This window comes from Labrus bergylta, chromosome 4 (genome assembly GCF_963930695.1).
Source record: "Labrus bergylta chromosome 4, fLabBer1.1, whole genome shotgun sequence".
Taxonomy (NCBI): domain Eukaryota; kingdom Metazoa; phylum Chordata; class Actinopteri; order Labriformes; family Labridae; genus Labrus; species Labrus bergylta.
In genome coordinates, this window is record NC_089198.1 from 17,575,972 (window position 1) to 17,599,640 (window position 23,669).

The window sequence follows — 23,669 nt, forward strand, 5'->3', positions numbered from 1 at the left end:
GGAAAGACCCGAAGATGGCTACCAGTCCAGCCCCTCAGTTGGCAGCATCAAGCCCTCCAGGAGCCTGGGGACCCTGACCAGTTACATCTCCAAAGTATTGTGAGTAAATGAGGCTGTGTTCTGTTGTCTTTCTTCAGGTTTCTTTTTGGGGATTTCTTATTTTTTTGTAACTCCCCCCACATTCTTTTTTTTTTCAGGGGCAGCGCACAATTAAATGTAATTGCACCAGAGTTAGCTAATAGCTTATTTGCATCTGTTGTAGGGACTGAATCTCCATAAATAAAACTACCAATGATCTCTTCCTCCTTCAGACAGATGTGTATGAATACCAGACCTCATAAACATGCATGTGTGGGCTGTGTGAACAGTGGAGAGTGTTTTACTAGCTCCAAACAGTTTGGCATGTTTTTTTTTACAGATTTATGATTATATTTATATTTGATCAATCAATAGCCAGTTCCTGTGACTCTAGCAATATTCAGTCTTGTAAGTCAATGCAGATTGAGGATAACTCTGCTGCACCTTCCTCTTTTAAAATATTGAGCCTGGTGAATATTGAATTGTTGCGTAATAACTTGATTTTTGGTACAGAACTTGTATTTGCCTCCTCAGCATGTGATCTAAAGAAGTGTCCATGCTTAAAGCGTTGTACTCCTCTTTGAGCCATGCTGATTAGCTGTCTCGAAAAAATCCGACAAACAAGGCTCTTGTGATTGTTTTTCCACAACAACATTCATGCTGATGCTGCAATCACACGTGTAGCATTTTTGCTACTTTACCCTGCGTTTGTGTGTATGTGCTGCACCTTTGTTCTCTTGTGTTAAAGAAGGTTAAAGGAATGCAGACAGACCTGTTTGATTATGCAGGCATGGCAGGTGTGATCAGATATGGCTGTTCTTTAAACAAAGACACATTTGTATTGTTGATACTGTTTTTTTTATAGCTGACAAACCTCATTGTGGTTTTAAATCTCCCTGAGTGTTGGAAGCAACACAGCCACACATGCTTAGTTAAAGTTGACTAAAATTGGTCACAGCATCTGACTAATGAAAAATGTCTACACTCATCACAACTATAGGATTTTTGGCAACACTGCCATGTATTTGACAGACCATGATGTTTATCCACTAAGAGACCTTCATTGGGTTCCTTCTTTGTGTAAGGCGGATCATGTGCTTCTCTGTTTTTCAGCTGGTTGTGCAACTGTGATAGAACACCAGACATTTTGATGGAGTAGCAATTCAAGCTGCAGGGTGTTTCAGAAAATGACAACAATCGAAGTTGAACTAAAGAAGTCTATAATATCACTCATGTAATATCGTTAAGCTTCATGATAAACTTTTATTAACTACCTCTGACATAGTCACCCTGCAAAGAGAGGTATATAAGCATTATAATGAACAGGAAAGTAGACTTTATCACACAGCTGTTGCATAAGTGATCTAGTTGACACAGCAGACTATTAGGATTCTGTCGTAATGTTTTGAAGTGCAATGTTTAACCTGACGTTACATATACGTGGACGCTGCCTCAAATTACCAACCAAACAGACTAGACTAGACTAGACTCTAGATGAACTTGATCAACCCTCTCCAGGACTTGTGAAAGTGCCACTAAAGGAATGTGACTTTGTTCTTGACTTTTTTTTATTCAAACTGGGAATGAGTAGGCCTTCACCTCAGACTCAGTCGTCCCATGACTTCAACAATGATACACTTCAGGGCCAGAAATTGTTTGGGCTCAAGACTATCCTTATGATGTTTTTAACAGACTCTTTGCTATTTGTGCATCAAAATAAGGCAAATCTATATGAAATAAATATCATTCCATACCATACCATACATACCAAACCATACCATACCATACCATACCATACCATACCATACCAAAGCATACCATACCATAGAATTCCATACCATACCATACCATAGAATTCCATTCCATTCCATACCATACCATAGAATTTCATTCCATTCCATACCATACCATACCATACCATACCATAGAATTTCATTCCATTCCATACCATACCATACCATACCATACCATACCATAGAATTCCATTCCATTCCATAACATACCATACCATACCATAGAATTCCATTCCATTCCATACCATACCATACCATACCATACCAAAGCATACCATACCATAGAATCCCATTCCATTCCATTCCATTCCATATTATACCATACCATACCATACCATACCATACCAAACCATACCATACTATACCATACCATACCATGCCATACCATACCATACCATACCATACCATACATACCAAACCATAGAATTCCATACCATACCATACCATACCATACCATACCATAGAATTTAATTCCATTCCATACCATACCATACCATACCATACCATACCATAGAATTCCATTCCATTCCATACCATACCATACCATACCATACCATAGAATTTCATTCCATTCCATACCATACCATAGAATTCCATACCATACCATACCATACCATACCATACCATAGAATTCCATTCCATTCCATAACATAGCATACCATACCATAGAATTCCATTCCATTCCATACCATACCATACCATACCATACCATAGAATTCCATTCCATTCCATACCATACCATACCATACCATACCATAGAATTTCATTCCATTCCATAACATACCATACCATACCATAGAATCCCATTCCATTCCATATTATACCATACCATACCATACCATGCTATACCATACCATACCATGCCATACCATACCATACCATACCATACCATACCATACATACAGACAATTAAAGCAATAATTAAATTTCTGTGGCCACTTGTTGGCAGCAGAACAAAATTCACAAACATTGACATAATTTCTCTGTTTTCATGGCTAACAGTTGTTGCAGACATGGAACAACATTTACACTGATTCAGATTCATATAAACATCTCACAAAATTAAGGAAAATTGTGTTTGGTTGATATTTCTTTGTTGTAACAATGCTTCCTGGCAATAAATCTTATACCGTTGGAAAGCCTGTTTGTTTCCCTTTTAAATGTTGCCATATCTGTTAGGAACATGCATTTGTGGGATAAGGAGCAAAGCTGAATATGTGGGTTGCGGTCATGAAATTCTTGCCAAATCTTCTCTGCCAATGCCAAACAGCCTATTCTGCTGTTGCTATTGACTATTGTTTTGAGCTTCTCTTACTTTTTGTGCGATGTGTATGTGTCAGCCTGATAATGTAAGTCTCCACCAAATCATGAGAAGAAATTATGTGCTTGACCATGTTCACCAGCTCTTGCTACAAATCGGGACTTTTTGACTACGCTGCACAGTAGGTCAATGACCATTTTGGTCCTCTAAGGACAATATGATGCATTATGGACGTAGTGGTGACGCTGAATTGCTGAACATGGTGTTAGAGTGTCACGGAAGTTTCAAGATGGACCAAAAGTCACATCTGTTAATATGAACTCATGCTTTGAAAGTCCTTCGAGACATGTTTTGGTGATTACGTAGGATCTAAAAATCTTGGCATGCATTTGACCCTGAAATGAGGAGTTCACATGTGCAGTGCTACATTTGGATGAGAAAAAATGTCTCTGTCTACATGCACAGTTCAGGAGCTATGTTTGGACACCCATTATTAAAAGCCATTAACCAAAGCATCTTTCACCCCCGCTCCCCCTACCATTTGTTGATCATCAGTTCAGGCCTGCGTCAGATGTTCTAAGTTATTTCAGTTTCTCTAGACAGCACCTGTGTTAACATGTGAGTCCCTAATCACAGGAGGACCTTCCCACACTTTGCAGCGATAAAAGATGCGATTGGGTTGGGGGGTGAAGATGATGTTGCCTCTGGTCACAGATAGAGAGCGCCATCGTGACAGCACCCATGCGCTCTATAGCTTCTATCTACCTCTGCTTTTTATAGTCAGAGGTCCTTCATGTGACTCCTCCTGGTACACTCAGAGCATGTGAAAGGCAGAGGCCATCTCTGAGGGAATAGTCAACTCCACAATAAAAAGCACCTCTGGGAGCACAGCAAAAGCCTGAGTATGCAAAGTCAGTTGGAGATAGGGTAAGAAAAGCAAAATTGAGGCCAGAGCCAGACAAAGGCTTAATGTTTATACACCAGAGGAAGTGATTATGGAGCACTGTTTGACGTTGATGAACAATTTGCTCCGTACGATTAGGAGTGAGGGAAGAGGGGAGGCAGACATTTAGAGAGAGGGAGAGAGAAACAGAAGGAGGTGATCTGTCATGCCTCTCTTCCCTGTAAATCAGACGTCCATATTTAGTTGGAGAGAGGGAAGGCCTAGCAGTAATGTAAACAAAGCCCAGTAGTGGGAGGGAGGCAGGGAGAGTACATCAACACTAACATTTCAGTCTATCTCGGCAGGCAGTCTGCATGACCGTTAGGAGGAAACCAGAAAGATGCTGATAAGTTCCAGAGTTGGCCTTTTTGAGGGGGGTTCTTGGTGCTCTTTTTGAATTTTGAAAGACAGTTTTTGAGAGTTTTAACCAGAAATCTTTGGAGCAATCCTGAAAAGGCCCATATTTTTCTAAAATATTAGAAGGCAATGATTGGACTACAGGCCCATGCTCTACCTGCACATAAGAAATCAAGACGGATGTCCACAGGAACCAAAGGACCACTGCAATTTAAATCGTCTCGAAGAAGTCCTACAAAGTATATTTAAAAAAAAAAAAAAGAACAGAGAGCAAAATATTGAGGGAAGCTCCTGAGACAGTTAGAGCAAACGAAGGAACAAACTACCTTACTGCTGACCATCCTCTGGTTCTCACCATGAGTGAGTTCAATTCTCTCGAGAGCTCTGAAGAAGAGCAGGCTGAAGTTGAGGAGAGAACACAGGCACAAAGAATGAATAGGCCGCCTGTCATTCAGCTTATACCACGGTCCAAAGCTGGCTCTCCTACAGGATCTCCGAAAAACTCGCCCAAAAATTCCCCACGTGGGTCTCCTAGGAACTCGCCGCTGCTCTTCAGAAAGCTTCTGATGAACCGCAGCATCAACCTCCAGAGACGCCGCTTCACTCTGGCCCACACACCCAGGTAGAGTCAGTAACTCTGAAGCAGAGCAGAAATGGCTGTGCTTTGACATCTATGGAAAAAAAGCCACCATAGAAGCTTTGTTCTGTTGACAATTTCTGTCGACTCTGAGCATGCTCTGACCTGCTTAGGTGAATACTTTAAATGCTGCTAACAGCTGTTGTGGATGAGCACCATTACTTGTATTTATATTTTAATATTCAAGCTTCATCATTCTCACTGGTATATGTGAGGAGTGTTCAGTATAATCATCAGAGCTTTTTAAAGAAGCACAGATGCTACACAGTGTTAGAAACATGCCAAAGCTTCTTGGTTTTAATGTTTCTCAGACCAATATAAAAACAACCTGGGTATATTACCACCCACAGGCTTGCTGATGCTGAGACAGTTTTCTTAGCACTTACCAATGTTGAAACAAACTATAGTTGTCTTCTCTAGTGTTAAATATTGCCAATATGCCAGCAGCTTCTCACACTGCAAAAATGGTTGCCGTGAAACTTTTGTTGTAAAATGGATTCTGACCACAAGATGCTGACGGACTGTGTCAGCCGTTGTTTGCAGGGAATTTCTAAATATTACATTTTTATGATGATGAGATTTTAAAGATTACTGCCTCTGTAATTGGACTACTTGCAGGTATTTTGTGTGGTAATAACTTAAATGGCTGAAAAACACATTTGACTCACATGGTAAAAATCTACAATATAAAGTTAGATAATGATGACGAAAACTGCTTGGTTTAGAGCTCATAAGCTACAGGTGTTTTTCCTAAGCTTTTGTTTGCTTGTGAGCGGCATCAACTCAGTAAACACACGGTTCAACGACATCCCCTCTAACACTGCATCAGCAGTTTGTTGTTCCACTTCTTTGTCAAGCCAGTGCGTTAATCTGTCACTGATTTAACTTTCTTTTCTTAAAGCACCGTAAGAGTAGTATTTCATGATCTGCTAAGAACATATTGAATTCATGTTAATTCTTCACACATGATGGAAGTCATAAATCTAGTTTGGGAAGAGTGCAGCTGTCCTGCAGACAGGAACTCTGTTCTGGTACCTGTTGATAGCATCAGGTATGGCCCCACAATTTCAGTGCAAATCAAACATTTACTCAGCTAACAAAGTCAAGGTTGGAACCGTAGGATCAAAACCATACTTGAACTTCTTGAGAGATAAAGGTTTTACACATTTGAGTGGATGGAAATATAAACAAATGTCTGTTTTTTTGTTTTAAAGGCAAGTGTTTTTCTCCTGGTTGGTGTGCCTGTAGGTTTCTTCAATGGAAAGACACTGTTGTGGAAAAAGTATTGTAAAACCGATTTTTACGCACATGCCTGCTATCTCTTAATCAGTGTTTACCCTTCTCTCCTTGACATATACACACTCGGCTGTAGGCACAAAGCAATTCTAGGCTGTTACTAGGCGTCTTCAAATTGTTGCAGTGATGTTAGATGACATCTACCTCTGTGAAATAAGATAAAATGCCTGGAAGAAACCCTAGCTGGTGTTGTAAAGTGCTGCCTTACTTTTATTGGCAATAATTCTGTATTAAACCTTTCCAAAGAAGCCAGTGTCTACTCGAAAACTCAAATAGTGTTTACAAGTTCATTCACCTTCATAAACATATAGTGGTGGGGATCGTTTTACTCCAGGCGTTTAATGGTCTTGGATTGGCAGAGAAGTTTCTTTTCCAAGGTTTACTGAACGTCTTGAGCCAAAGGGTTTCATTAATTTCACCGTGTCTTGAAAATCTAAATATTAGAGGGTAAGAGTCCAGTGAAGAGGATTTCAAGGCTCAAACTGGAAGTCAGAGGTTCACAATCTAGCTCAGATATTCAACATGTCAGAGTTTTTATATTACACAGATCCCAGGTCAGGCCATTGGAAGTGTCCCTCTTTGTGGTATGTGTAGTGTCCCATACTGTCAGAGCTGAAATAAATGGATGGAGAAGAGTTATTGCAGGATGGCTGGTAAGAAGGAGGAATTAAACAAACTGGGGGTCCAGCGGAAAATAAATGTCGCAGACGGCTCAAATATAGAACATACCCGGCTGCAAAGCGTTTTCACTAAGTGTTAAAGATGATTTAATCTCTTTTTCCACTCCAGTGACAGCATTTCAAAAATACTTTTTTGTAAAACACATTTCATGAAAATTGAATTTTCAAGTAAGTTGTTTAAGGAACAGTTTGTGTTGTTTCTGTAATGTTTTTATATGAATGAATTTAGAAATGTTCTGGCCTGCTTGAACATAAACAAACACAACAGTCGTCTCTTTATTTGATATCAGAATCAGAATCAGAAATACTTTATTAATCCCAGAGGGAAATTTGATCGTTACAGTTGCTCCAAAATATACAACATAGCAGTAGAAATATCGTAATAAAAATATTAATCAAATAGAATATGAATGTAAGTAGGATATCAATAATAGGTACAAGAATCATTTACACGAATAAGGGTCAGATGGAATTTATACACACATTTTCAAGATTATTGCACTGTTTGTTTCAGTATTGCACTTTGTTATCAAAATCGTCATTTTGCGTCATTGGAAGCTGTTGCGGTTAGGGGCTGGCTGCTGACCCCTGGCTGCTGACCCCTGGCTGCTGACCCCTGAGGCCACCGCTGGCCGCAGCAGCCAAGACACAACACAGGCCTGTCGTTAGCAACCGTCTCGCGGCTATATTGCTGGCCGCCGCTGCCAGCTCAGCAGCAGAGACATAAGGCCTGCCTGGGGACGGCTTGAGCTGGGGTAGACTGGTAGTGTTGTTGCTCTCACTGTTTGTCTATGGACACAGACATAGAGTCTGTTTTCTGTCAGGAATTTCCAAGATACTAATTCCTTCTGGAAGAAATCTCGGAATCAGTTGAGTAAACGGCCTTATGTGTTGAAGTAAATATGTCTGTAAACCTGACCTTAGTGGTAGTGGCCTGCGGTGCTGTGCATTCTGGGATTTCATCCACATGAGCCAAAAAGACACTTTCTGCCTTTTCTCGGCCAAAATAGCAGCAACTTCAAAATTGATTTCACATTTCTACTACATATGACCCAATGTCAATACAGATACATGTTTCAATGGGTGAAGTATCCCTTTAATGAATATAATATAGTCTACAGAGGTTCAAGATGTAGTAACGATCACGTTTCTTCAATCAGCTTTTGAAGGTTAAAGTTGATAGCCTGAATCAATTCTGTAATTCTGAATTAATTTGTAATTTTTATACAAGGAATTGTGGATTAGCTTTACCTCAGTCATATGTTACAGTTCAGTACAGATAAATATTATTGTTGCACTTCTTCGTCTTCCCACTAGAGGCTGCTGTGTTGTGCAATGTAGACGTGAAGCTCGAGATGGTTGAGTAGAGGAAAGAATGATCTCTTAGATGGTGTGTGGCTGGATGTAATAGTTTAGATGGATTGTAAGGGTGCAGAGATATTCTGAAGGCTATTGATGAGAATGTTGGTATTTCAGTCAGAAAGCAGAATTTTCTGTTTTTATAAAGGAAAGTTACATTTATAATTTGTCATTCAGAAACTATAGACTGCTATTTGAAATACGTATGCCAATCCCCAATAGCATTTTAAGACTATCTTAATTATTATACAAGAACCCATTTACATTATACTAGTTGGGTGTACCTTTAAATACTACCCATAGTTTATCCTGATGTAACTTAATAATAAATGTGTTTGCATTTGGTTTATTCTTTTTTAAATTAGAAAGAAGTGCGGCTCTCAAAGCAACAATACTGTCACTGTTCATTTAAACATGGTAAAATAATGGACACTTACATACGTCTAATGTGATGTAGCGGACACTTTCTGTCCACTCCTCTCTCACATTACGACAAATGAGATGTATTCATCCTCTACTCATTGTGAACCCTCTGCAGTATTTTCCCATTTGATGACATCAAATGTTTGTTTCACCGTGAGAAGGATAATGTGCCAATCAGGATTGTATCGCGGCACAAGAAGAGAACTCAATATTCAAGAGGAAAATGGAATCCCCTTTTTAAAAAAAAATAGCACACACACACAGTATTGAAGTATTGATTGAGCGGTGAACTATTGTTGTTGCTGGCATGGAGGCCGGACAGTTGCACGAAAAAAGGGACAGAACACACAACTCATGTAGAAATAAATGTACACAATACATGAGTATTTTGCTTTTTTTGTCTTTAATAACCTCCACATGTACTCAACCCACTTGAACTCCTGCACTGTCCACACTGAGTTAGTGTCTCACAATCTTTCCCTGTCTCGTTGTGCTATTTGCTCTCGCTCTGCCCCCTTCTCTCTCTCTATCTCTCTCCCTCTCTCTCAACAGCTCATCACCCCTCCCCTTCCCTCCCCCCCTGCACAGTATCTCTCACTCTCAGGGGAGATAGTGTCGTTGTTTGTTGTTTTAAGCCAGAGTTTGGTCCCACCACTCTCAGGAGAGAAGGGAAGAGAGAGCAGAAGTCTGATATGGCCCGTTGACGGGACGACTTGGGACGGCCCACTCCAGGGAGCATCTGATGGGATTATAACACTCTTTCCAGCTCACTTTTCTTTTTGTCCTCCGCTAAGCCTAACTTCAGTGTGTTGTTGATGCAGCATCACAGAGGCAGCACTGTCTTTAGATGAACAATATTTTTGTCAATCTTGCTGGATTTAATTTTGAACCAAAAGTACCTGGGGGGGCGTCCTTGAGGTAACTCATTTGGAAGAATTCAGGTTTGCTTTTTCCTATTAAGGAGTACGAGGAGAGAGAAAAAGAACAAGAGAAGAGTTTATCTTGGCAACATCTGTGATGAGCTGAAAGAAGAACAAGCGAGGAAGTAGTCCCAGATGAGCCCTGACAGCTGACACCATCCTCAATTTCACTTGATCTGATTCGGCCCCATACTTCCAAAGTCAGAGAGATGATATGCTGACTCCCTCTGTGATTGGTCTCTAACAGCCAAGACTTTTTTTGCCTTTTTAGGATGTCCGCACGCGCACACACAACCACACACACACACACACACACACACACACACACTGAGCTGAACCTTTTTGATTCTTCTTTTGTCCACTAAAACAAAAGGACATATCTTTAACGCCGGAACCGAAAACTGAACTGCAAATTGAGTTTCTTTGGAGTTTGAGTTGTTTCTGCACTGACCTGGAAGTGAACAGCATCTAGCTAATTCGATTCTCATCAAATAAATAGAGAAGGGGCAGCTCAGCAGGCCTGATACTCTGCCACGTTCACTTTCACTCTTCGCTCTTGCCAGGTGAAGCCGATGACCCCCTTGGGTTTTTCTGTTTTGCATCTTGGCCTCGCTTTACATTTAAAGTTCTCGGACCTGTTTTTCCTTCAACATCCTCTCAGAGGGACCTGTCTCTTTTCATAGCTTGAGACCAAAGACAACCTTTTGGACAGCTACACCCTCTGATATATGACAACATGGGGGTATTGGACATGCCACAGAACTTCTTTTGTTTTATCCCTTGCTTCCCAAAGCAGCTCTTTTGATGCGTCTCCGAATTCAATTCAACTCTTTTTGAACCCTGTGATAAAATGATGAACAAAGACTCTCGCTTTCCAAGGAAGATGCAAGGCAGCTTCTCCAACCGCAGACACTCGTGTATTGGGTACGTGTTCTGAAAGTTTTGTGAATACCGTTGCTGGTGCACAACAGGCAACAAAATAAACATGTGGAGATGGTAAGGAAGGGATGGGAAGTCACTTTATCTGGTTTTCAGTTACTGGTGAGTAGCATGTGTGTTTTGTCTTTATAGTAGAAGACAAAACAGGCCATTAAATCAGCTGATGGGGATTTGTTTTTCCACTGCTGTGCTGTCACTATGTTTACAGTATTCGTATGTAGTATTGGTGATGATGAGTTTTTCTCTGTTCTTTAGCTCAGATTTTTTGAGCCCAATTGCTAGAGTGCCATTTAGGTTACATAAATAACACAGTTAATTACAGTAGAAAAAGTTTAGCCATAGAAGATGATTGCTTTGTGACTCTCTGGCCTATCAAAATGCACAAAAACAAACTTTTACTCTCATGATGAGTCTGTACCTGTATCTATTTGAAACACTGGCTTAAAACTTCTGCCAGATGATTCTATGCAAGCAGCACTGAAGGCGGTGGGTGTTTATGTTGGTGTGCTGGGTGCTTTGGTTGGTGTTTTTCAGGCCTCAGGGTGGCATTTTGAATCGATGGCTCAGTCCACTGATGGACCTCCTTGTGGTCCTTGGACCCGAGCCAAGCCGGGGCTTCCGTGTTAGGCACTGCACGGACGTCATTTGGTGCTGGACCTGAGTTCCATAAGAGGACTGAAGAAGTATTGCAGCACTCAATTGTCCATAAGAGCAGCAGATGAAGCAGATTTCATCTCTGTTTTGTGTCTTATCCTCTAGGAAACCAAACACACAGGAATCAGATGATGTGTCAAATGAACCTTCTTCATGTAGCTCTCTACCTCGTCCACAAGATAAGCCTGATCCACTTAATAGGAGCTAAAGCTTGATGCTTGTGCAGGACAAACAGAAAAATCTACTGCAGATGTCAAGAGATTGCTGCAGGACATTCCCATTATGTAGGTTTACAGAGACTTGAAACTGAGAGTCATGTAAATATTAATACATATACTCACATGAACACAAAGTAAACTGAAGGCAAATGTAACTCACAGCCACAGATGCATCTTTTGAATAAGGTTGCGTGCTGCACGGATTCATAAATAATAAACCTTTTCTTCTTTTCAAACATCAGATATATAGTAGAACCCTTTTTTAGTTCAATGTGCAGTAGGGGAATCTTTTCTGAACTCTGGGCATAAGGCATGTGCCTCGCGAGTGTCATCCGAACTCCTCCAGCAGTGAGCCTGTTTGGATCATATGAGGAGATCAAAGCAGCAGATTTTAGACCACAGAAGTGCAGAGGGGAACAGAACAAGCATCTATTCTCTTTACCTGACTTTTGCATTGAGCTCCCCAGCTGGAAATAAAGAACTATGGAGTTCTTGCTGCGAGGGTCAGATCAAGCAAGTTGGAAAAAAAACAACAACTTGTTTTTATTTTATGCTCCTGTAAAGATAGAAATATATTCATAGTGTCTGTGATAGACCATGAACACTGTGGGTGCATCACAGCAGTAGTAAATAAGTAAGCAAGTAGTAACTAAATTCTTTCATAAGTAACTTATTTACAATGCTTTTGTGATAAACAGACACACACACACACACACACACACACACACACACACACACACACACACACACACACACACACACACACACACACACACACACACACACACACACACTAAGACAAAGCTGTCTCTTGTAGTCCAGATGTGTCCCCCACAATAGAGAGACCTCTTATCCCCACTTGTACTAACAGTACCAGGGCACTATTCATCCTGTCCTCTGACTATTACACACACACACACACACACACACACACACACACACACACACACACAGCAAAAAGAAAAACAGTTACACACTCCTGGTAAAATTCTCAACAATGTTTTTTATGGCTTCTCCATCAACGTGTATTTCACATCTGAATTAAGCCAGACTGGAGAGCTCTTCCTCAGTATCATGCTTACATATTTATTACTGCATGTGTGCAGTTCCAGTCCAGTTTGATAAGGTTCCATTTATCAAAAGGAGAGAAGGACAGGAAGAGACGAGGGTGAGTGAGATGTGCACTAGCGCAACGGTTGATGGACTGGGAAATAGAGATAAATTAGACAAAGATAGTTTGACACAGACGAGGGGGCAGTACAGAAGTGATAAAGAGGACGTTGGACGAGATAGCACTGCTTTCTGCACAGAGATAGTGACAGGAAGGAGAGGGTTGGACTGAGGGGGAGGGGGGGGGTTCATAAAAGTTTTAGTTAGCAAAAAAAAATAAAGAAACCTAAAGTGACTGACACAATCATGAGGAAAACATTAAAAAAAGTGTCAAGTAAGGCCAACCTACCAAAGGGCAAGAGTGTCAATGTCAGAGGTCCCAATATAGCTGCCAGCCCCCTCCCTCAAACACACACACAGATTAGTCAATAGGGCCTGTGTGGCTGTGGCAGGCTGGCTGCTGTGTGCGTCACGGCTGTACTCCATATTTTCGGCATGACTGATTTCCCCAATCGCCTCTAGAGCCTCATTGATTTCTGAGGCAGCAGCACTAACATTGCTGAAATTCACAACCAGCAACTCTACAGTAGATTTTACTAATTTTTTTTATTTTATCAAAGTTCAGAGAGACTGTAAAAACAACATTTTTTACCAAAATTGTATAGTTCTTAAATGATCAGCAGTGCTGCTACTTTTGACATTAATACAAAAAGAATTCCAGATGTTTCCTTAGATTTATATAAAATAATCCTTTAATAAATGTTCACAAGTCAAATCTGCACATTTGTTTGACCTGTATTTCTGGTTAAATAAAGCATTCAATTTTAAAAAGTACCTTTGTATCAGACATTGGTGCTGATAGTCCAATGTGTCAGGATGATTGTTCATTGTAACCACTAGAGGGAGAAACAAACTAAGTTATACCTAAAGACTGTTGGAGAGCAGCGACCTCGTGCAGACAGCGGTGGAGTAGAGCTGGTTTGTTATGACTTCAATTATTTTTTCAAGGCAGCTGGACAGGAGTGATGCGTCCTTAATTAAACCTTTATAGTGTTGTAGGGGGGTTTGTGGTGATATGATGGTTGGCGTTTGAAGAAGTTCAATTGTACATTTATATTGCAAAACTTAATATTGCAGAATGAACCATTGTTCTCATTTTTCTTACACCAGTATAGTAGCTAAGGGTGGACAAATACTTAAAACTATGCTAGTGCTTTCTATTTACTTAATTATATAGGTCTATATATTCATTTTATCAGACTATTACATCATCTATCTCTCTTTAACACCTTAGCACATTTGTTTATTCTGCCTCCGTTCACTCTCTGTCAGCACCCATGTCTTAATGCTGGGGTTTGTTTACACTGATGTCGTTTCCTCTTTGGATCCTTGCTTGTGTTGTACTTACTCTCTGGTGTACATCACTCTGAACAAAAGCGTCTGCTGAATGACTTGTAGAATTCTAGAAATTTGAAGCCGTGGTTTTACAGGTTGTTGTACATTTTTGTATTCCTAACCTAAGCATTACATAAATTGGTGATTCAGGAACATACACAGTTGATAATACTCGACTTGACTTGACACCCATTGCTGCTGCTTGAAGGGTTTGTCACAAAAACCTTCTAAAAAAGGAAATGCAAGCACAAACAAAATAATTTGCAAATAACACTTAATAACAAACATGGCGCTGATTTAATAAAGAGCAACATAACCAGTTTAAGTTCATATGACTATTTAGTGTGACTCATACTAACAAGTCCGACCTGCGGCTCCTTTCCCACATGTCATAGCCCACTCTCTCGCCCGATTTCTTACTCTATCCACTGTCCTGTTTATCTAAATAAAGGCAAAAAGCCCAAAAAATAAATCTTTAATAAAAATCGACATTGATCAGCATTTTATTACGACATGATCCCTAAATACAGAATGAAATGTTTTCAATTTTTTTTATATCCTTTATTAATCCCTGAGGGAAATTCGGATTTACACTCTGTTATATTATCTTGAAGAGTTAGTATTAGTATTTTGCATGTACAGTATAGCAAAGCTAACGTACACCTTAGGGTATTCATTCAGGACCCCTGTAAATAAAAGAACAGACAGCACATTCTCTGCAGATTGCACAGTAGGTTTGCTCAGAGATAGAAGGTGATGTGGCCGCTGTGATTGAACATTTCTTTGCTGTTGTTTCCCTGCTGAAGGAGTGGCCACCTGTAATTTGGGTGTACATTTAGTGTATACTTTAAAGTGCACGCCCATGTCTGTCATGTGAATGCATCAAAGACCTTCTATACGCACATGTCCTGTCCTATTCGGGCCGTGTGTTTGTGTGTAAGAGGGTGTTTGTTTGAACGTGTGTGCTCAAAGCTTTCATCCAACCAGTCCCCAAATCAGACGATCCCCAAACCAGCCATCGTGCTAGCAGATGGCAGCCTAATGAATCATGAGGCGACACACTGATAGCCTTTACTATGGTACATGCTGTTACATGACGTTTGACATCACAGAGACTTGGTTAAATATAGGTTGCTAGCAACAGCCACATGCTCACACCTGGTGCTACTGCTTTGTTACAAACACAGAGTTTAAGATTACATTGCTTTCCTACCGTGCTGCAGTGATAACCTGTAATGGGCTTTTAAGTAAGTATAACACTTCTATTATTTCAAATGTAGATATTGTTTAATTTAGCTTCATGATTATAACTGGAAACAAAAAGTTACTTTTTAAGTGAGGAAGCAGTTATTTTCAGGAGTAATTCTTCATGGAGATCCTGTTACCGCTGCAGAAAACATAACCATGAATGGGATTTGTTCATGTGAATATGCCTGCAAGCATGTGCGCTGATGGGTCTTTGTACTGTTTTGAACGCTTTGAACTCTGCTGTACCAAACACTTAGTCCATCACAAACTCACCAGTTCATTTCAATTCTAGTGGAGATCCCAGAATGTCCAAAAGAAAGCAGCATAACATGCTTGATGAAAGAAATGTGCGTGTGTGCGTGTGTGTGCGTGTGTGCGTGTGTGTGCGTGTTTATGTGTACAACAGCACAATCCATGTAGAATGTTTCCAAATGATGAAGTAATGCAGCATAACCCTTTGAGGTTGAGTGACAGGTTTCTGATGTTTTCAGTCGGCGTGCAGGTGAATTTGTATTTTGAATCATAACTTTGTCTGTGGCCACAGCACACACTCCTAATAGATAGATAGATAGATAGATACTTTATTGATCCTGAGGGAAATTCAAAATGTAATAACTATATGTGTGTGTTCGTAGGATAATTTTTTTTGACCATATGCTTCTTAACAGAAATAAAACATTTCCCATTGCACATCCATTTCATAAGACAGGTGACTATCAAAACATACAAGGTAAACTCCTTGCAAACAAACATTTATTGAAAACGTTTCCGACAAACAGTTTGTTAAAAGGGGCAGGACATCTTACATAGGAAGTGGTTACAAGCCTGCAACCAATTATCATTATGACGTTAGCTCTGAATCAACTAATTGCCAAACAAATAAACATCAGCTTCCCGGATGAGAGCACAAACACACAAAGAAACCACTACAAGCCTAAGAGGCAATTCTAAACGACTTCTCAATTCATTATCTCCAGCTCAGTGGACACAATAGAGCCTAAAAGAGAAATTATGATCCAAACTCAAAAACAGAAAAGATGCAGTAGATCAAAGGTTCAATAGTGGCTCATAGACTAATATCATATGAGAAGTTATTCAGAATTGCCTGTCAGGCTTTGGGTAGTTTTCTTATGTGTGTGCTCTCAACCGTCTTTTTTCCTGCACTTGGTCACAGTTCAGAATAGAAAACACTTAGTTACATTGAAATGCACTAGAGCGTCACGTTTCATCATCACTGGTAGTATACTTCAATTAAATTGAGCTAATTAAACCATTGTGACCCTGAGAGCGATTTGAGAAAGGATTATTTATCTGCCCTCAGGCTTAGCCAGTATTAAAGGAGCGAAAACTCAGAACTGTATATCATACATACTCACATTACTCACATTATGGAGTTAAAGCTGTCCTTTCCCATTATATAAGGAACACATAAAACGGTTTATGCTAGGGCCCGACCGACAATGAATTTTTGGCTCTGATACTGATATCGATATTAGGGGGAGAGAAAATCTGATACTGATATATTGGCCGATATCTTTCTTGGATCTGTGTTCCGTCTGTAGAGATAGATAGATATAAATATGCACATTTATAGCGTTGATCCCTCAAATGTAGTTGTCAAACACTTGTGGTAAAGATATATAATGAAGACAAGATGGTCACTCAACTGGAAAGTACGATTTATCGGTTGGGCTCGATTTAATACAAAGTAAAACTACGCAAACTCAATAACTTAAATCTCCTTTTGACTAAGCTGTAACAAGATTGATTTTATTGTGTATTTATTTTCTGGTACTTACATCAAACATAATTGGTTGTCGGTGGACAAAATGACAAAGGAAATTAATCAGTGTCAACTTTACAAACAAATCACCAACAGACAGTATGTCCATTGACAGGCAACAACTCGGACACACAGCGCCCTCGCTGACTTCAAAACAGCTCGTTATCCAGGAATGCTCACCATGCGTCCATGCAGCCAACACATGATGTCATGAGGCCCCTTTGCAAATAATGGACGATTAAACTCACAAACTGAGGGGTCAGCGAGGATTTAAGATGCCTCACTTTTTTATGAGTTTATAGATCAACTCGCCACATTGTCTTGGCTTCGCCGCTCGGCGCGTTTGTCTAGTGAACGAGATGTGAAGATTTTGAGCAGAACTAAACATTTAAAGTCTGCTTTTCCTCAAACAGCCCCTCTCTTCCACCACGCTGACGCAGATACATGAACACTGTGAAATCCTCTGGTATACTGCCAACCGATGTGTGTGTATGCCTGTGTGTGTGCATGTCCACTCCAGATAACAAGCATGAGACTCTTGAACTGTGTTATTTCAGCACTTTATTATTCACATCCAACACATGAGAACAATTTTCCAGTCATAAAAATGTGTGAAATGTACATGACCCTAAATCGTATTGACACATCCATCCTGTTTGCATTAGGACACTCTTCTGATCACTTATCTGCAGTTTTATTTATTGCCGGTTTGCGATTTGATTTAATTGTTGCTGTTGAATTAAGGCCTTAATGTACAACAGTGTTGTAGCTCTGTTAAGATTGTAGTTATTATGACTGGCCCTATTTGAGTGTGCATCTCATAGGATTTCCTTAAATGGCAGTTTTCACTTGAGTATGTAAGACACAGAAACTTTGTCATATTAAAGATCTATACAACAATGCCTTCAGAGATCAAACAACACGATGGTAAACTGCTGTATGTCATAACGGACATAATCTGTAAAGTAAAAAAATGAACCAATGGCAAACCAAAAAGTTGTAAGCTAACTTTTCCACATACATCGGTAATAAAGCAGTATTCCTTTTGTACATTAAATTATTTTGCCTCAAGAAAGGTTTCTTGTTCATGTTAAAGATACCTAGTTAACCTTTATCATTCTCACCTTCTGATGTCCCTCTTTGTCTCTACATTTGTGAGCTTGGTGATGATGAGGTGTTACTGTTGATGGATTTTGCCAATTTAACTGAACCATGTCAAACTGCAGAATGGAGCTAAAAGTGGACGTCCATTTATGGAAATGTTTTTAGGCAATGTTTTCATGATTGTGATCCAGCTAACTGGATCGCAATCAAATGTTCGTCAAGCCCTGATAAGAGCGCCAACTTTCTGTTCTTTTAAGATACAATGCACTTCACAGTGGTGGCAAGTTGTGTCCTCTAATTCTTAGTTCTTTTGAAACGGTGGGCTCGTCTTTTCAGACAGAGGTAGATAATAAAAGTACTGATTTAAGGCAGGGACTGTTACCTTCTGTCTCAAAAAAGAACAACATGGCTATGACATGAGGCTTCGAAACAATAGTAACCTTCCAATGGATGACATTACAGTCATCATATCAACGTTTTATAGTCAACTTTGGTTAGGGGAGGGCTTCAGATAATTGTAAATTGGTCTAATTGGTATTGTCAAATGCCGAATTACAAATATACACCATTTGTCAGACTCTGCTGTGTGGTCAGAAAGCCTTCTCTGCTCCTCATTTTACTCTTGCCTATACGGCACATTGCATCTGCAGACTCATTTTAACGATCTCTTGGCTGATAATTTGTGTTCCCCTGAGATTTCCCATCTCGGGAAAATGAGGGCGGGATGCATGACCTTTCAAAAATACTACCAGGTTTCTAATGATACAACGCTTAATGCAAATGGGTGAAGTATCCCTTTAAGCCTGGGGGAACACATAGTAAGTTTGCAGTATGTTCTTTGTTCTAAGCAAGCTGTGTCCCATGAGCTACTTACTATAATACCCTACAATAACCATCCTCCCATCAAGCTCTTTACCTAACACTGACAGGACATACCTGCCCCACACACACACACACACACATGAATATACTCCCATCTGGAAAGGATAATAGTAGGTGGCCAAAGGGGGAGTTCTGTCTTGTGATTGAATCAGTGTGTGTGTCTGTGTGTGCATGTTTGTGTTTGTGTGTGTCTGTGTGTGTGCGCTGATGTGTGTGTGCTCTGATTCGTGTGAGTGTGAGTGAGAGAGAGAGAGAGAGAGAGAGCTAGAGATAGAGATAGAGAAGAAGGGGTTAAAAGGGCTCAACATTTGGGGAAGGCAGGAACCATGCTGGCTCTGATCCCACCCCCTTTCTCAGCTCTGACCTCACTCTGAAACTTGTTCCCCCTTGTGTGTAATTCACACACACACACACACACACACACACACACACACACACACACACACACACACACACACACACACACACACACACACACACACACACTTGCTCAGTCACATGCCTACACACACTCTTGCTTGCTGACGCACACGCTCGGCAGCAGACGCATACACACACATCATACAGATTCTGTGGGGCGCCCTCTACAGAAAAACAGACATACACAGCACAGGGCAACTAAGACAGACTGGAGCAGAAGAGCAAGTTTGCCCAGGGAAAGGAAATGTCTCTGTTTACTCTGTGATTAAAGGTGTAGCAGCACGCCAGAGGGGAGAGGAGGAAGCGGAGAGAAGAGAGAAGGAGAGCAAAAGAGAGAGAGCGAGCAGACAGACAGAAACGTAGAGGGGAAGAGGGCAGCGGTGTTGAGCCACATTTAGACCCAGAGCACAGACAAGATGTACGTGGGGGACCGATAAATGGAGCTCTGCTGAGTGATGAAAAGCACTATCTACAGCCTGAAAGGCAGACTGCCCAGAAGCAAGGAGGTTCCAGCTGTGACAGGAGGAATTCGGGTGCTCAGGTAGAATTTTTTTTTTTACATTTCTTTAATAGAAAGAAGGAAAAGATTTTCACCAGCACGAGGTGCAAGCATGGACTGCATCGCCAGAGTCATCTTGCACAGGAGCCTCTGGTCCTAGAACGGGCGTCCACTCCTGCCAGAGGTAATGAGAACTCCTGGGAAGCAGTGGAGAGCCGGACAGCCCGACAGAGCAACACAGACAAGGAAGCGGGCCAGGTTTTACAGGGATGACAGCAGCCACAAGCTGAAGAGAACCAAGAGAGGGAGAGCAGCGGCGCGACCAAGACGAGGAGGGTGAGGACGAGTTACGAGAGTAGACGAAAGAAAGATGAGTGTGCCGACCAACTGTGGGTTCTGTTACTCCATGGAGCGGAGTATCACTGTGCGGAGTGGGAACATATGGGGATCGCCGTGCGCTGTCAACAGGCCTATTGACATCATACAGAAACGCAGGCGGTAATTAAATGCCATCTCATTTACTCTCACTCAGTCCTTTTGTCTTTGTCTCCTTCTCCTGTTGTCTTTCAATGCGTACACAGACACGTACACACAGCATGTGTCACAGCTTACTGATCATGAAGTCAGTAGCGTGTTTCTGTTATTTACTAAAGTTGAAGTAGCTTGCACTTAATGTACCTGGAATTCAGCTTACCATGTGCATCATTCATAATCATTTCTTCTTTCAGTTTGATCTACAGGATGCTGGATACTTAATGCACTGCGATCGACTTCTTTTATGAAACTCTTTCATTTCTGTATCTGAAATCTAAAGCCTGCAGTGTTTGAACAGCTGCAGTATTTACAAAAACATTCTTTGTTCTTATCAGCTGTTTTCGCTTCATATCAGCATTTCCCAAAATATCTTTTTATCATATTTCCTCTCGAGCACTGGTGTAATCTCCTCTTTTGTTGGACTGGTCACTGCGTCAGGGAGTGATTCTTTTTTTTATGGTATGCAATAGGTTTCAAATGTGTTTAACTTTTGATGCCACTTTGAACAGAACTGGCCTAAAAGGAATTATATGAGAGTAATAGCTTGAGGAGAGAGAATTGTGTTTTATATCGAGGTTAGAAAGCAGCCGTCTGTTGTACAACTTACTGTGGTTTTACCAAAATATGAAGCTCAACCAATGTTTGAAAACGATGTAGCAAGCCGTACAGTAGAGTGATTCTAAGTTTAAATGTGTGCTGGACAGAAACGCAGGCCATTGTGCAGAGTCTGAAAGTGTCTTTTAAAGGCAGTGAAGTTTAGCAGACACACATCAGAGTCACGTCACTAACTTGAAACTTTTCAAAAACAATGTTTTTACTTTAACTTTTGAGGACGACTGGATTATCAGTTGTCCTGTAGAAAAAGGAACATTGAATCAGGCTACATAGATTTCACAGGGTGGTGTCTTTTGCGTCTCCAAACAGCCACTTCTCAACTCTCTGCGCTGACACTTTGCAGTCAGCCATGGCATGCCAAAAAATCTCTCTCCTGTAAATCCTCTGTCCATTACAGAAATATTCTCACAGGAAAAGCTCACCATAAATTTTGTAGCTTCACACATAATCCTCAGTGCCAGCAGGGGAGGCTATGAAGGAGGGCTCCGATATAAAGTCTTGTTTACATTGTGGTCCTCTGTCCTTTTTTCTTAGGGCAGTTGTCCTTTCCATTTTTATTCCCCTAAAGAACCAAACTAATTTAATTTATTAACATCTGCTCTCAAAGAAGCAAAAAAAACATCCTCTTCGGTAAAAAACAAGGGTTGGTACAAAAGTGTGGAAATATCAGACTGCTGCTCACATTGCTTCCAAATCTGGATCTAAAAAGTGGTCGAGAAATTCTCACCATTTTAATAGTAGTAACAGTAAGAGTAGCTGCCTTTGTTGGAGACGATCAGTAAGAGAGGAGAGTCACTGACTTGGAGGCAGAAACAGTAATGCTTTATTTGGGTTGGGTTATCGATCTTCCTGTTGAGTTTTTGATGAAAGGGCAAACACTGTCCCACCACCATTATATTTTCTAAAGGAACACACGGACAGAGACACCTCATCATTGCCCATTTCGGGGATCTATTCATTTCAAATATTTTACATGTCAGCACTTGTAGAATCTATATGTATGAGTATAGGATGATACGTTTTTTCATCTCCCTAGGGAGAAATTTGTCTTGGATGCTGGGAAATTGCTGCATAGACAATACATCGAAAACAGTAATGTTAAAATGGTGTTCAAATTGTAAACCTAAAATCATCTGAAGTCCATCCTCTCTTTCCTCTTTGTTCGTGGCATCCTGACATCTGCATAAAGTCGAGCACCATGCTTGTAATTCCCATTTTGAAGGCACCCAGACATGTTGAGCAGGAGTATATATGAAACATACAAGTCAGACAAAAAGAACCTGAGGTTGTAGAAAGGACATAAATCTGACATCAAGCGACAAACCCAGAGCTCGCGTGCCTTTGGTGTGTAATTTGAAGCCCAATTATCTGAGTTAAGCGCAGACAACGACAGCCAGATAACAGCCGCTCTTTCTCCTTGGTTAGATATTTGGCATGGGATTACATGTTTTTTTCAAGTGTTATGTGAGTACAACAGGTTCCATACAAAAAAGTGTTAATACATCTGTTCTTGATTCCATATTCTAAGATAAGCAATGAGAGGATTATTTTGCCCAGGGGCGAAGCGGTTATTGGTTTCTCTTTTCAAATTTCAACTGTAAGTGTAACACCTGCTTTTCCTAAAAGAAGGCAGATAAGAGGATTCTCTCTACACGCCCAGAACAGTAACAGCTTAGTGTCTTTGAGGTGGTGGGCTGCATTCGTTTATCCTTTCATTTCACTTTTATGAACCTGAAATTGGCTTCAGGCTATGAAAGCTTTCTGTAAGGCACATTTGACTTTCAGTGTTTGCCAGCTAAGATGAACATGATAAAACTCCAGGCAGCAGCGCTGCGGCTCTAGTGATAACAATGAGTGAGGTCTTTCACCTGCTGTTTGTAACGTTTCTTGAGATAACAGTTGCTATGAATTGGAGGCCATACAAATAAAGATTGATCGATACCGATTACCGAATTTCTACCAAAACTATTGCTGATTCTGAGTCTGAAAAGGATGGAGTCTGAGCTGACAGCTAAGACTGAAGGATCATGAATTTGGTACAGGGGTTCCTGAACCTGAACATTGGTCGATGAGTTTCATAATCCTCTGATTTTTCATCTAGCAAAACAATCAGTGTGAACTTTAGTTAAGTTTTGAGTGAATATTTAAGTTCACACTCACAGAGCAGCTAGGCTGAAGACTCTTTATGCAAAAGTAAAAAATGAATCATTTCAAATTAAAGTTTGAAAGCACTTTTATTTGCATCACAGCAGCAGACCAAGAAGCTGTCATCCGATGTCATATTGTCAAATAAAAAGCCAGTTAATTATCTCCCTCAGCCTGAGCTATGTTTTCTCCTCTGCTCTCCAACCATTTATAGCCTGCTCTGTATCCACAGGCTGTTGATCTAATTTCTCTCAACACTTTGTGAAGAGGGCAGATTACAGAACCAGCAGCGACACAAACCATTTTTTCAGCAATGACAACCAAGAAAGGCCTGGAAAGTCCTGAAGGATTATTTCTAGACGAACCTCTGACAGCA

At 40.5% G+C, this 23,669-nt stretch overlaps 1 protein-coding gene across 4 annotated transcripts in view; it reads left to right on the top strand.

The window, feature by feature from the left end:
• The first annotated feature begins 4,416 nt into the window (after positions 1–4,416).
• pde4ca (phosphodiesterase 4C, cAMP-specific a) overlaps positions 4,417–23,669 on the top strand; it is a 43,386-nt gene continuing 24,133 nt past the window's right edge. Inside the window, exon 1 of one of the 4 annotated variants that reach the window (XM_065953905.1) lies at positions 4,417–5,054. In XM_065953905.1, coding sequence (XP_065809977.1) covers positions 4,789–5,054 — 266 coding nt within the window. In that variant the 5' untranslated portion in view covers positions 4,417–4,788. Of the gene's footprint in view, positions 5,055–8,498; positions 10,672–18,289; positions 20,498–23,669 lie in introns of those variants that run through there. The other 3 variants (XM_065953906.1, XM_065953908.1, XM_065953907.1) reach the window with 3 other exon arrangements.